Raw genomic sequence first — 12394 nt, forward strand, 5'->3', positions numbered from 1 at the left:
TGGTAGCCAAACCTAGTCATGTCTACCTGAAGAGATGAAGGCCTGATCATTTTTGGATATGTTTGCCTGCACATCCATGCAGTTTACATTGATAGTATGCTGTATATAGTGTAGCCTAGAACAAAACTCTTTTCATTTGCACGTTTTCATTTGCTGCCACTGAAAGACAGATTGGATGAACAATAAATCAAGTGTCAAACATTAATGTGGCTGTAAATCCATAAAGACTTAATCATCGTGGTGAAACACTCGCACAAACAATGCACTTGATTGCGTAGTTAATCATATGGAGTATTTCACCACAACACCGAGATATTTAATGTGATCAACATGATTAACAGGACTCGTCGTATTCTGCAAATATACACGAAACTGCGTAATTTGGGGATTTATTTACATTTTTATTTACATGCTTTTTCACAAGTTATTAGAAACACATGATTCTTTGCTTGGAACATCTTTACGTCCACTCTGTTGACGTCCTGCACGTATCGTTTGCCCTCCGCCATCCCATCATGCACCGCGAAGTCTGCAGTATATTATTGACAAAGAAAAGAGGCTGGGGAGAAACAACAACAGGGTGGGATCTCCAGCACAAACCCTGGCTGTAGCACTGACGTTACACGGACCCGTGTGCTGACAACAAGGTAAAGTCTCACTCTCGGGCTTTGCTTTAAATGAAACAACTCTGTTCTTCTGTCTGTAATGACACTGCGCGTTAAGTGGCTGTTAGCTACCATCTGGTTGTTTTCCTAGCCGGCTAACGCTAGCCACCGTTACCAGCCCTGTACAGCGTTAGCATTACACTGTAACGGTGTGTTATTACAGTGTCACAGCTAGAACATGTAAAGAAATGACGGAGGTCGGTTAGAGACTAACAGTGGGCATTACACTACATCTATAAAGGACCCTGTCGGTATATTTATGACGAACACATTTGCATAAAGACCTAATTTCTCGCCTCTGTTGTTGTAGGATTACACTGCAGTTTAAAGGCGGCTACAGTTTGTGCTTTACACACCACCCGGGCCCGGACATGAAGTCTCCGAGATAACTGAGCCACAAAGCAAGACGCGTCGCGCAGTGTCGACCGACGCCTTTATGCTCTGTTGCTCGTAAAGTGATTTTTTCTTGACTTTCACTTTTCACGTTGAGAACAATAGTGTTGCGACACCACGAGCCTGGTCCCGCGAGCCTAACGTAACCATGTAAACAGTCAGACACGTGACCGGAGCAGCCACGTGGTCTGCTCTGTTAAACCTGACTAACTTAAACTTGACTTGATTTTTTCATTTGCTCTCTGCCCTGCTCAATGTAACGCTTATTCTGTTCATCTTTCTTGGATGAAAGGAACATCCAGCCCATTAAAAGTAGCTACTCCCTATTAAAGTCTAACATTCAAAGTTAGATTAAAGAAATATATATGAACATTATCAATTAAGTGTGCAGCTCTAAAGAATTATCCCCTTTAGACTTATTGTGTTGATGAATTAGTTTGTGTTTTGATATACATGGTGTAACTGCTTCATGTACTTCTGAATAGTTTAAACCAGAGCTAGACCAATCAGCTGATATTACAAATGCAGATGTGTGAGTTATCAGTCAATATGATGGTCAGTGAGTAATAAGAAATTGCATTAATGAAATGCCAGAGATATGTTTGATGTGTTTTAGAAATGATGCTTGCAGTGCATAGTTTATCATTATGGGCCAATATATTATTTTTAGATTGAAATAAAAAAATCAACTATTGGTACTGGTGTTTGCCTCAAAATCCATTAACATTCTGGCTATAGTTCAAACATTGAAATGCATTATGTGAGCTTCATATTATTTGCAACATGCAAAATATTAAGGTGTAAAATAACTAGAAACAACAGTTGCTTCTTAAATAAGTGGAATAACAAATTCATTATTTCACTATTAAATATACTGGAACAGAAAACAGAGTGTGACAAAATGTATATAAGTAGCATAACAGTGGCTTAATTATTCATCACTTGTGTCTCCTCACAGTATCATGTCATGGCCCTAAGAAGCTGAGAGCGGGAAGTGCCATTTCCACCAAAAGGGAGTTTACACAGTTTGACAGTCAGTAGAGAGGGGTGGGGGCCCCAGGCAGACCGTGGACGGGGAAGGGGAAGAGCTCAGCTGGGGCCAATGCAGCAGCAGCATCGACAGCCTGAGCTGGTGGAAGGAAGCCTTCCCGTGTTTGTGTTCCCCACTGAGCTCGTCTTCTACGCAGATGAGCAGACGTCTCACAAGCAGGTGCTCACCCTCTACAATCCCTATGAGTTCGCCCTCAAGTTTAAAGGTCAGTGAGCAGAAGAAAACACACAACATATCCATGGGCTTCCATGTGTGCTGTATAATGTTTTTAAAATTATTCCATACAACGTTGATCATTTGTTTATTTTTCCTTCTGTCAGTGCTCTGCACAGCGCCAAACAAATACACTGTGGTGGATGCCACTGGAGCCGTCAAGCCACAATGTTGTGTTGACATGTGAGTTAGTTTTTCTGTGTCGGGGTATTATTTTTTTCATGCAGTGGTATACTACCAAAATGACTAAATGTCTCATCTCTTTCCCCTCCAAGAGTCTGTCTAACCTTCTGTGTCCACACAGAGTAATCAGACACAGAGATGTGCGGGCATGCCATTATGGGGTGTACGACAAGTTCCGGCTGCAGGTGTCGGAGCAGAGTCAGCGGAAAGCTCTGGGTCGCAAAGAGGTGACGGCAACGCTCCGTCCCTCTGCCTCACAGGAGCCGCCCAGTCCCCGGCCCCAAGATGAGGAACGCAGACTCAAAGAGCAGTTTGCAGACAGCGAGTTTTTTGAACAGACTGCATTTCAGTCAGGTAGGAAAAAGGACTGTTGTGTGGTGTTACCACTAGATGGAGCCAAGTGCTTGTGAAAGTCAAATATGGGAACTTCTTAAAATTTACAGGACATGGTACATTACATTGTTTCATCTTGTATATGAACATATTTATCTACCTTTAAAACTCATTTAGGATAAAAAAAGCTGTCTCACAAACATAGTATGACAAAAATAACACAATAAGTACAGGCTGAGTTTGTTAAATGATAGGTAGGTGTATATTATGTGACTTTATTCATTTATACCATGTCTACCTGTTACTTGTTCAGATTGTTGCACACATAGTTAATTTTTTTGTAAAATAACAAAACTAAATTTTAATGCACTTAAAGTGGTAGGGAAACACTCAAGCTTGTTATCACTGTCAGGCTGTCATTTAAAGTTGAGTACAAGCTAAATCTTCATCCTGCGTGTATGCTGTAACTGCAATTACCAGTACACCAACATTGAAGTGGTGAAGTGTTTTCACAGTTCACTTGTATCAACACCTGAAGAGTTTTTTGGGTTTCTGTTTTTTTTTTTGGCTATTCTAACATAGTGATCCTTTCAACAGCTTCAGGGTCATAAACCTGGTCTCAGGCCGGGTCTCTGTGAAAAGAGCAAAACCAGCAAGGAACTGATCCACATACTAACAAGTAATGTCTGTGTATCCACAGACTGATATACTGTATCTTATTCCTTTCTGGCTCTGTTGTTGTACAGAAAAACTATTAAAAGCACATCAGTGAGCCACAGCTTTGCATTGGGTAACATTTCCCTGCATTACCATGAGCATGGGCCCTGTCGTTTATTTTGAGTCAATCCCACTCATTGCTGCTGTAAATACTTACAATACTTCGCACCAAATCTGATATAAAACAGTTCACAAAATGCAAATACACAATTTAATCCTGTTTGAGAAATGCTTGCTAAAAACTACAGTACCCAGCTGTTTTAGAAAGTTATGTAGCACTTTTACTTTAGTTTTTATTTTTATTTTATTTTCAGCTTTTGTTCTTGATCCTTTTAAATGTTCTGTTTCCTATGCGACACATGTTGTAATTAGGGGTTTTAAAGTGGTAGTAAAACATCTAAAAGCAAAAATGTTATCAGGTGCTGCATGCTGCAACAAAATCGTATCAAATGTGGGGTCCGAGGTCTAATTTGTGCCAAGTTATGGGTCCTTGATGTGAAAACATTTGAAAATTGCTGCTTTAAATCATTTGTGAACTATTCTGGGTGATGAATCTAACTGCATTGTATACTTGTGTGTGTGTGCGCGTACCTGACAGAGAGCCGTCCTGTTGCTGGAGGACCCAGCCTGCTGACGGTGCTGCTTGGGCTGGTGTGTATGGCCGCCCTGATGCTCCCGACACTGGGGGAGCAAGAATCTACTGTGCCTGTCTACCTCCACTTAAGTGTTAACAAGAAACTTGTAGCTGCTTATGTTCTCGGTAAGTAAGACAACTTGTGCATCTGGCCTGGACAGAATAAGGTTGCATTTGAATCTGATCTACACTTCTATTGTGAAAAAGAGTGCGTGTCGGAGTTAACAATATACCGTGCCTCTGTGTTGTCTCTTGTAATATTTTAGGTCTTCTTACAATGGTCATCCTACGCACATGAAGTGCTGTGAGCTGAGAGGAGGAGGGAAAATGATCTAAAAGACTGAAGAGAACATTTCTCACACCAGAAGCACTTCTATGCTTCAATGTGTAGAGCTGACAGCAAGGGGGGCAGGGTACTTACTCAATTCACCCTGTCCCCCGAAAAAATACATTTTAGCATACTTATTTTCAAATCTACACATTTGTGTTAATACGTATATTTACACAATACCGAACTGATGCAAGCAGGGGAGACCTCCGGTGTTTAGGTCAAAGGAAAGGAGCTCTCCCTGAACACGGCCTGTGAAGAAACATGAGGCCATTCAGTGTTGTTTGGCCTCATATTCCCTCTGTCTGTATTTCTATTGCCATGATGTAACAGAAAGTGGTTAACTTGAGTGTGAAGGAATCTACATGCAAACGTGATACATGTATATAAAGCCATTAAACTTTTGTTATGGTATTCACCAGTAACCATCATTATATTGGTGTTTTAAAGCATTTCTAGTGTAGGCTCTGAGGACTAAATGCAGTTATTTGCATGTGTGGGTACCTATCTGAATGAGTTTTTATTTTTTTCAGCAATGAGATACTTTTACATGTCGCCAAAGGAAAGTTCTTCTTTTGAAGACAATGGTTTGTTTGCCGTACTATATCAATGCTCCATCAAACATTTAATAAAGTCTCCATAAGTCTGTCTGGTATAATGTTTACAGAACAAATCAGGGCTTTTTTCCACATTTCATAAGTTTGGTCAGGAGGGTTTAGAGCACATGAGAAGACAAGACCTTGTGTTAGCTTTGTAATGTTGGGTACTGAAAATGTTCCAGCTGTGTTCCTGTGGGGCCGGGTGTTTTCAGGTTTGATTACTGAAAACAACATAATTTGCCACTGCTTGAGCACCACTTGGTTCCTGAGCAGTAAATAAGGTTAATGGAGGGATGACACTGTCTTACTGTGGCGATGGGTGTGATTTGGTGCTCTGGTCAAAAAAAATGTCATCCTGGAATATTTAAGACAGCTACACAAACTTAATAAAGAAATAATTTATTTAGTCCTGATGTCCGCTACGATGGCAATCACAAATGACACAAGCATAGGCAAGGTGTTAGCCAGCTTGTTAGAATACAGCCTTTCCATTACAGACATACAGTATAGCATAAGATGATCTGCTAAATTCATGCCCTGAATGCTTCATAAGATGACTAAGAAAAACAAATCATCTTGGAAGTAATACCTTGTTGGCAGCAGGGCACGCTGACTGCTTTTTATCATTTTCTTATTTGTATAAAAGAAAAAAAAGAAAAAAAACATTCAGTAAATGAACAGCAACCAGACCTTTCCTTAAATTAAAGGGCACACTTCCATAAGATGATTTACAATCACTTCCTTTTGTACATACACATGAAAGGCTACAGAAGGGATCCAGAAGTTACACAGGAAATATGGACGAGGCCATGACAGCGGAAAGTACAGTCAACCCCAGTGTGCTGTACTTCGTGGATTCTTTAAGAGAAAGCTGATATATAAGTGTTACTTCTTCCCTTCATTACACACAGGCTGGAACACGACAGGATTGACGATCCTGTGCAAAAAAAGCTTTTAATAAATGTAACCACAGCAGAAACAGCAGTCTCTTCACTCACAATGTGATGGTGCCACCCTGTTTTTAACACACATTCCAGCAGTCAGTTCATTTGGTGTAAATGACAACACAAATAGGTCATTTTAACTGGGGACAGGAACCTATCACCATCCAATTTTTATAATAAACACATTTTTTCCATAAATAAGAACATTTTGCCAGAAAAAAGACAAAACAAAATTCATTTCTATACTTATCTTCAAAAACACATCCTGACAACAACACAGGATACAGAGGAACCGTTAGTGTTGAAAGACCACCAGCGATGACCATCTTATTTTGTCCACAATTCACTGCTAGGTGCATTAATTGCTCATGGTAGGCAATTAAAGTTGCAGTAAGTCATGGGGAGGTGCGCATACAAGCCAAACTGAAAAAGTTCACCACAGTTCACAGCCTCTCTCATAAAAATATTCAGAGTATCTGCTGAAAACTTAACTTCTCTTACAGTATAACAGTAAGGAAATATCCATAGTTGTACCCCAGAAGTAGTTTATGTTCCTTTAAACAAAGAAAAGTTTTGCTGTTCAAGACCTGTGCCCACAATCACCTCACAGCCAAACTTAAAACTATGTACTACATTTGACAAGGTTAATATGTACATAATTACAAACAAAGCAGGAAAACAATAAGTTAAATCTTTTCTTACAAAATCTGCAGACTGTGTACATACAAAGGCCTGTGGACAGAAGTTTTCCAGCACAAAAACAGGGAAAATGTACACATCCAAATAGTCTTTTTTTTTTTTTTTTGTCCAGTGCTCAATGTCTCTCTCCAGTGAGGGGAACTGGTAGGACAGATTTGCAGGATAGCCACTTAAACACAATATCACTATGAAGCCAAGCACCATCCAAGATCGTCTACTAGCAGCTGGTGCTCACAGTGTCTTCAGTCATTCCCAGTTTCACTAGGTTTACCTCCTAAACATAAAACCTCATCCATGGCTTTCATTTCCTTAATTCAAACATATCTAGACCCTCCAAAGTGTAGCCATGAAAACAGCCGTTCAGAAGCAAACACGGAAAATTCAACTAAAACTAGGCGATGGTGAGGTGGAGGGTCTGAGAAGGAAACTGGTTCCCTGGAGAGATGGGCTTTTCTGCCAACCCCTTTTAGTGTCTCTTGCCATCCCATTCTCATTTTGGGGACAAATCCTGGAGGGAAGCGAAGGGCGAGTTGCTGGACGAAGAGGGCGACACTCCCTCCATTTTGCCTGGGGAGTCGGTGGAGGAGCTGACGCTGCTGAGGCTGCCATCCAGTAAATCTGGAGAGTGACTGAAACAAAACAAGTGGAGTTCAGTAAGTCTGCAGGGTGTCACGCCGGCTTCTGATGTACTAGTGTCAACCCCTTCACTCTGGGTGAGAGAGCAAATCAAAATCTCACATTTGGTTCATTTACTGCGACACTGAAATTAAACCATTTTGATTGATTGACTCCTTCTACACTGCCAGCCAAGTTTGCCTTTCTGAGACACACACACACACACACACACACACAACTGTGGGAAGCAATGTTATCACACGCAGTTATAGAGCACACACAAATACAGATGCAGTGGAGAGTGAATGAGTGGATAAGTGCAGACTGGTTTCACAGATCTGCCACACCTCATCCCCAGGGTGCTGCTCCTGTTTCTGTCTGAGCCCCTGTGTGGGAAACTTCCATCACTGATTTTGGGTTTTTGAAACTTATTTTCAGGGCTTCAGCACACTCCTTCGTCTCAGCACAGTGCAGCTGTGTCCCTGGTTTGATGGTACTGTTTTGGGCAGGCGACAGGTCTGCTTACAGTATCTGTGCGCCCACAGACATCACAGATTGAAAAAGGGGTGAAAATTGGTTTACATCACTCCCAGCAGTGGACACTGTTTTTACCCTTTTTCAGTGCCGACAAAAGCCCAATGTTAGCGGGTCTTAGTGGGTTTTTAAAGTTGAGTTCTACACACAAAATCACCCCCAACTTAGTTCAATCAGATGTATCCATATTTCTTATTATATTCCCACACCTTAACCTGTCACAAATGCCTGTTGCTGATAGTCACTACTGAGTGAAAAATACAAGTGACAACATTTTGTACAGTAAAAAGTATGTTTACATGCAGATGTGTAATATTAAGAAGAAATAATTCCCTTTACTTCGTTTACCTAAAGTTGAATATTTTGAGTTAGTGTCATCATCTAAACAGTGCGATATTGACCAGTGGATCTGACAAAGTCTTACCAGGAACTGAGATCTGACAGGTTGGAGACGTCCGAGGACAGCATGGTGGTGGTGCCCTGGAAGAGCCTCTTAGGTTGGCTCTCTGTCTCCATCTCACCTGCAGAATAAAAAGCGCCTGACATTTAAAAATCTTTTTTAATACACACTGAGCGGCTAATCTAAAAGGGACAGCTGCACGAGTGATTTATTGTAATCATAATCTGATACAGTGTGAATTACAGATCTTATCAGATGACTACCAGAGAGCCAATGCAGTCTCTCATACTTAAATTTAATAATTAGCCATTGAATGTGATGAAATTCAAAAGAGACTCAAGTGAACTATTAGTTCACTTGAAGAAATTACCAAGTACCAAGAAATCTTGGAATCGACTTCACTGTCGTGCCTCTGTGCAGCTTTTAAGATCTAAAGTATGCTGGTCGCCTCACCTTTGCGTTTTATTGGCCCAAGTATGCTGGCTCTGATGCAGTTGATTGGGCTTTGACTTCGTCGGCTGAGGAGCACAGAAAACCCACATGTTGTCAAACCAGTATACTTTGAAAAGCAGCAACAATCAGTAGGCTTCAGCTACAGTTACAAATACAGCTGCACAAAATCTGTCATGTTCAAATATGTCATGAGGTTAAATTATCGTTTACCCGGACATATCTGAAAACAGCAAACATATGTTCATCAAATGTAGAACAAGAGTAAAGTCACTTTGTTGCACTGCAAAGTTGTTAACTTTATTACTCAAAAACATGGTCCTGACCTGAAGCGTCGCGTTGGGCTGGGTATTGGGCTGGGTGTTAGCCCATTGCTGCTCACAAGGATTTGTAGCGAAGGAGAGAAACACTGCTGCTTACAAGAAAGGAAAACAGAAGACAAAAACATCAGCATTGAGACATCAAACTGCGCATAGATGCATATTATTATTATTTCATTGGTACAAGATTAAGGCAATACTCTGATTATTGTTGCTGTTACTATTTTTAATAACTTTATCAAAGTAATGTCAAAATGGTGTAGACCAAACCCAGGCAGGTAACTGAAGTACTGTGACGTATAAACCTTCATTTTCCTCAAAATGTGCAGCAAAACATGAATGAATGAGATGCCAGAAGTATTTCTACACCCTGATGCAGCTTGCAATGAAAATGTTTTTTTTTCTTATTAGTGAAGCTGCAGCAAACTGAAAGAAACATTTTTACCTAAAAAAAAAACTGAGCATGAACAAAGTTGTTGAGCATTTACTTGTTAACAAATTGCTTCCTGCAGGCGACTACACACCGTCCATTCATTTATCTGAAAATCAGGTTACCGCAAACCATGAAAACACTTTAAGTAATCAGGTTATAGTGGGCATGTAAGCATACTGAGGACAAATGTACCTTTTTTCCTATCCCTCTGGTTGGGGACGGGGCAGGTGACACAGGTACGAAGTCGATGCGCTTCGGAGACGAAGATGCTGACTTCTCCAAATCATTGTCACTCTAAGAACACAGTATTACCACATACATTTATCATCTCTTAATGGTAAGATATATTGAGGTAGGAAAAAAAAATCATCAACAGCAAGCATGTTGGAGTATTATACTACCAACTCAGTCTGACCTTGAGAGACTGGTGGCCCTGTTAACTCCCAAATGTTTTCAGTGTTAATCTAGCATGTTTATACTTGTCCTCTCTACAGAAAGAGAGAGGCTAAAAGTGGCCCAAGGCCAAAACATGCCGTAGGAAGGTACAACAGAGTTGACTTTCAACAGAACATATCAACAACACTGATGAGGGCTTGGACAAGCTGTAATGAGGAGTGGTTTACCAGACTAAGGCTTTCTTCCCAGGACTGGCTCATCTGCATGGCAGCTTGAACTTCCCTGTGTGTACGAAAATAGAAAACAAGGAGTAAGTTTATGCCTATCAGCATTTTACCGACAGCAAGGTAATAAGGAAACTTATTCCCTTCCATCTCTTCTCCACCAACTCAACTAAGAAATACATCACTTACCGTTCGTGAGCAGTTTCTCTGTTCATCACATCTACACCCTCTTCCTGCCAGAGCACACAAGAAGGTTAATGGTTATGAAGTCTTCATCTTAGACTTTCTGAATAATATACTTTAACAGATTTCAAATGTACCAACTAGACACGATTCTCTTGCTAGCACTCCAGTCAAGACCAAAATCAATTTTGAAAAATATTTCCAGTTTAACAATTTAACAAAACTTTAAGTAAATCACATTTGGCCAGTGGATGACACTGTGATGACCAATTCTTCTGTTGGAGTCTGATACTACCAGCTGATCAACTCTGTAAGACCGATGGCCCTGTGAACTCCAAGAACTGTTACTATAGCATGTGTTTTCAAACACCGTCACTCCCTATGGCTTGAGAGGGAGACAGTGGTCTGACATGCTCGATTTCAAAATAAAACTGCTCCACCCAACACGTCAAAAACAACAGTGCCTTTTCTTACTTGTTTTATCTGATGAAGTCTCGTGCTGGGGACACGAATAGGCGATGAAGGGACCTGTAAAGACGGATGTGAGTCAAAAGAACATTCAGTAATGAATAATTTACACACTCATTTCTTGAGAAACGTGTTTAATTAAGTATTGTACCATGTTGGGCCTGTTGACAACTGTTGTGCTATTTCTCCGGCTACGCAGGACCTCTCTCTGGAACACTTGGGAGTTATCGCTGCAATGACAAATTCACAGACAAACCATGTATTGTGTTCTCCCCATTAGGACAGGGTAATAAATTTACTTAGGTGTAAATAAAAAAGGACGTTAATGCAGTCAGTGAACGACTCTGCAGTAAATGATGGTAATTATGTCATAATGTAGAACCTTAAGCCATTTATCATGGGTGCACTGTTGGATCTCCTCAAGTGTCCATCGGTCTGAACTAACGAAGATGGGATTTCCAGATCCAGCTCCATCTTTTCTTGTGGCATGACTCCTGAGTTGTTCATTTTGCTAGCTAACGCTGCCTGACACCAAATCATGAACTCAAAATGGTTAACCAGCTCAGTGGTGTTACATTGTTGCTCTGCAAACTTCGCCAACTTTACACGTTTTCGAGAAACATCATCAATCAGGCAACTGAGCTGACGTGAGACAAACTAGCTAACGCGATGTTGATGACCCACAGCAACCTGCAAGGCCCTGTCGTCTCTGTGACTGGCGCTAAATCAGCTCAACACTGGCCATCAATCATACCAACTTCATCTCCACAATCCTTCATACCATCACTATATGTTCGGCCAAAAGCGGCCTGTGCTAACGTTTCCTGTAACGTTATGTCCAATCACCAACTTTTCTGATGGCTGGTTAGCATGCCGTGGCTACATACCGCACAAAGCCCGGTAACTGTTAGCTACCGGCCCGTTAGTCTGCTGGCGCAAAGCTGCAGTGTTTGGCGGCTGAAGCTCTTCTCCACTACCGCTGCATGTTAGCGCGTTAAATTAGCTAACGTTAGCCAAACTAGCCGGCTGGTTGCTTTGAGCACAAAATTAATGTTCGCCTCAAGTCTAACGTAGGTGGCGTTAATCTAGCGACGCTGCTGTTAAGTGATTGTCATAACGCGAGTCTATCCTCCAGCTAACACAGAGTACCTAGCTAATGTAAGCCAGTGATACGCTATGCTAAGCGCTAGCTTGTCGATAAAGCCACAGCAAACAGCCCGGCTACCTAGCCCGATGAGCTAACTAGCTAAGTTAGCATTAACGCCAATGGCCACAATGCCATGTCCAGAGTGAGAGTCCAGGTCATCCTTTCACTAAATGTTCCTCTCTATTAGCCAGAAAACACCTACGACTCACAGACTAAATCTAAACCGTGCCTGTTGTAAGTATTATACGCTCTACAGTGTCGTTTTTGTTGGTTTCTGCAGGGCGCCGCCAAGAATGAACAGGGTCCCAGATGATCACAGGAGCTAGCCGCTAACAGCTAACTTCACGCCCCTTTTAACGTTAGCAGACCTGTCCAATCAAACTGCTTCGTTTGCCGGCGTGCTCAGGCCAACTGCATCCTTTGATTCCTGGATAAACTCTTTACATTCACTGTGCCTGCAATGTT

The 12394-nt window shown here is 41.3% G+C and overlaps 2 protein-coding genes and 1 non-coding gene across 5 annotated transcripts; 1 reads left to right on the top strand and 2 right to left on the bottom strand.

Moving 5' to 3' along the window:
* Positions 1-489: 489 nt before the first annotated feature.
* On the top strand, positions 490-5175 carry mospd1 (motile sperm domain containing 1). Of its 3 annotated transcripts, none has more exons than XM_071506601.1 (7): positions 499-647; positions 976-1120; positions 2017-2314; positions 2430-2505; positions 2627-2859; positions 4154-4315; positions 4456-5175. In XM_071506601.1, exons 3-7 carry the CDS (start codon positions 2161-2163, stop codon positions 4485-4487), a joined length of 657 nt encoding a protein of 218 aa, XP_071362702.1. In that variant the 5' UTR covers positions 499-647; positions 976-1120; positions 2017-2160; the 3' UTR covers positions 4488-5175. The 3 variants fall into 3 exon arrangements, with proteins under 3 accessions (XP_071362701.1, XP_071362702.1, XP_071362700.1); XM_071506599.1 differs by having other exon boundaries at positions 976-1115; XM_071506600.1 differs by lacking the exon at positions 976-1120 and having other exon boundaries at positions 490-647.
* A 324-nt stretch (positions 5176-5499) lies between these two features.
* On the bottom strand, positions 5500-12293 carry pabir2 (PABIR family member 2). The gene is made up of 10 exons (XM_071506596.1): positions 11165-12293; positions 10934-11012; positions 10789-10842; positions 10321-10364; positions 10135-10189; positions 9704-9805; positions 9085-9170; positions 8762-8826; positions 8333-8429; positions 5500-7388 (listed from the first exon to the last, which is right to left on the bottom strand). The coding sequence occupies exons 1-10, from the start codon at positions 11320-11322 to the stop codon at positions 7250-7252; spliced, it is 879 nt and encodes a 292-aa protein (XP_071362697.1). The 5' UTR covers positions 11323-12293; the 3' UTR covers positions 5500-7249.
* Positions 9891-10046, bottom strand: LOC139606460 (small nucleolar RNA U109). Its single transcript, XR_011684628.1, has one exon. It is a non-coding gene; the product is annotated as a small nucleolar RNA U109 (small nucleolar RNA).
* Positions 12294-12394: the final 101 nt, after the last annotated feature.

The sequence above is a fragment of the Trachinotus anak genome, unplaced genomic scaffold (assembly GCF_046630095.1).
Source record: "Trachinotus anak isolate AG129_WGS33_773 ecotype Australia unplaced genomic scaffold, CSIRO_AGI_Tana_v1 ptg000021l, whole genome shotgun sequence".
NCBI lineage: Eukaryota > Metazoa > Chordata > Actinopteri > Carangiformes > Carangidae > Trachinotus > Trachinotus anak.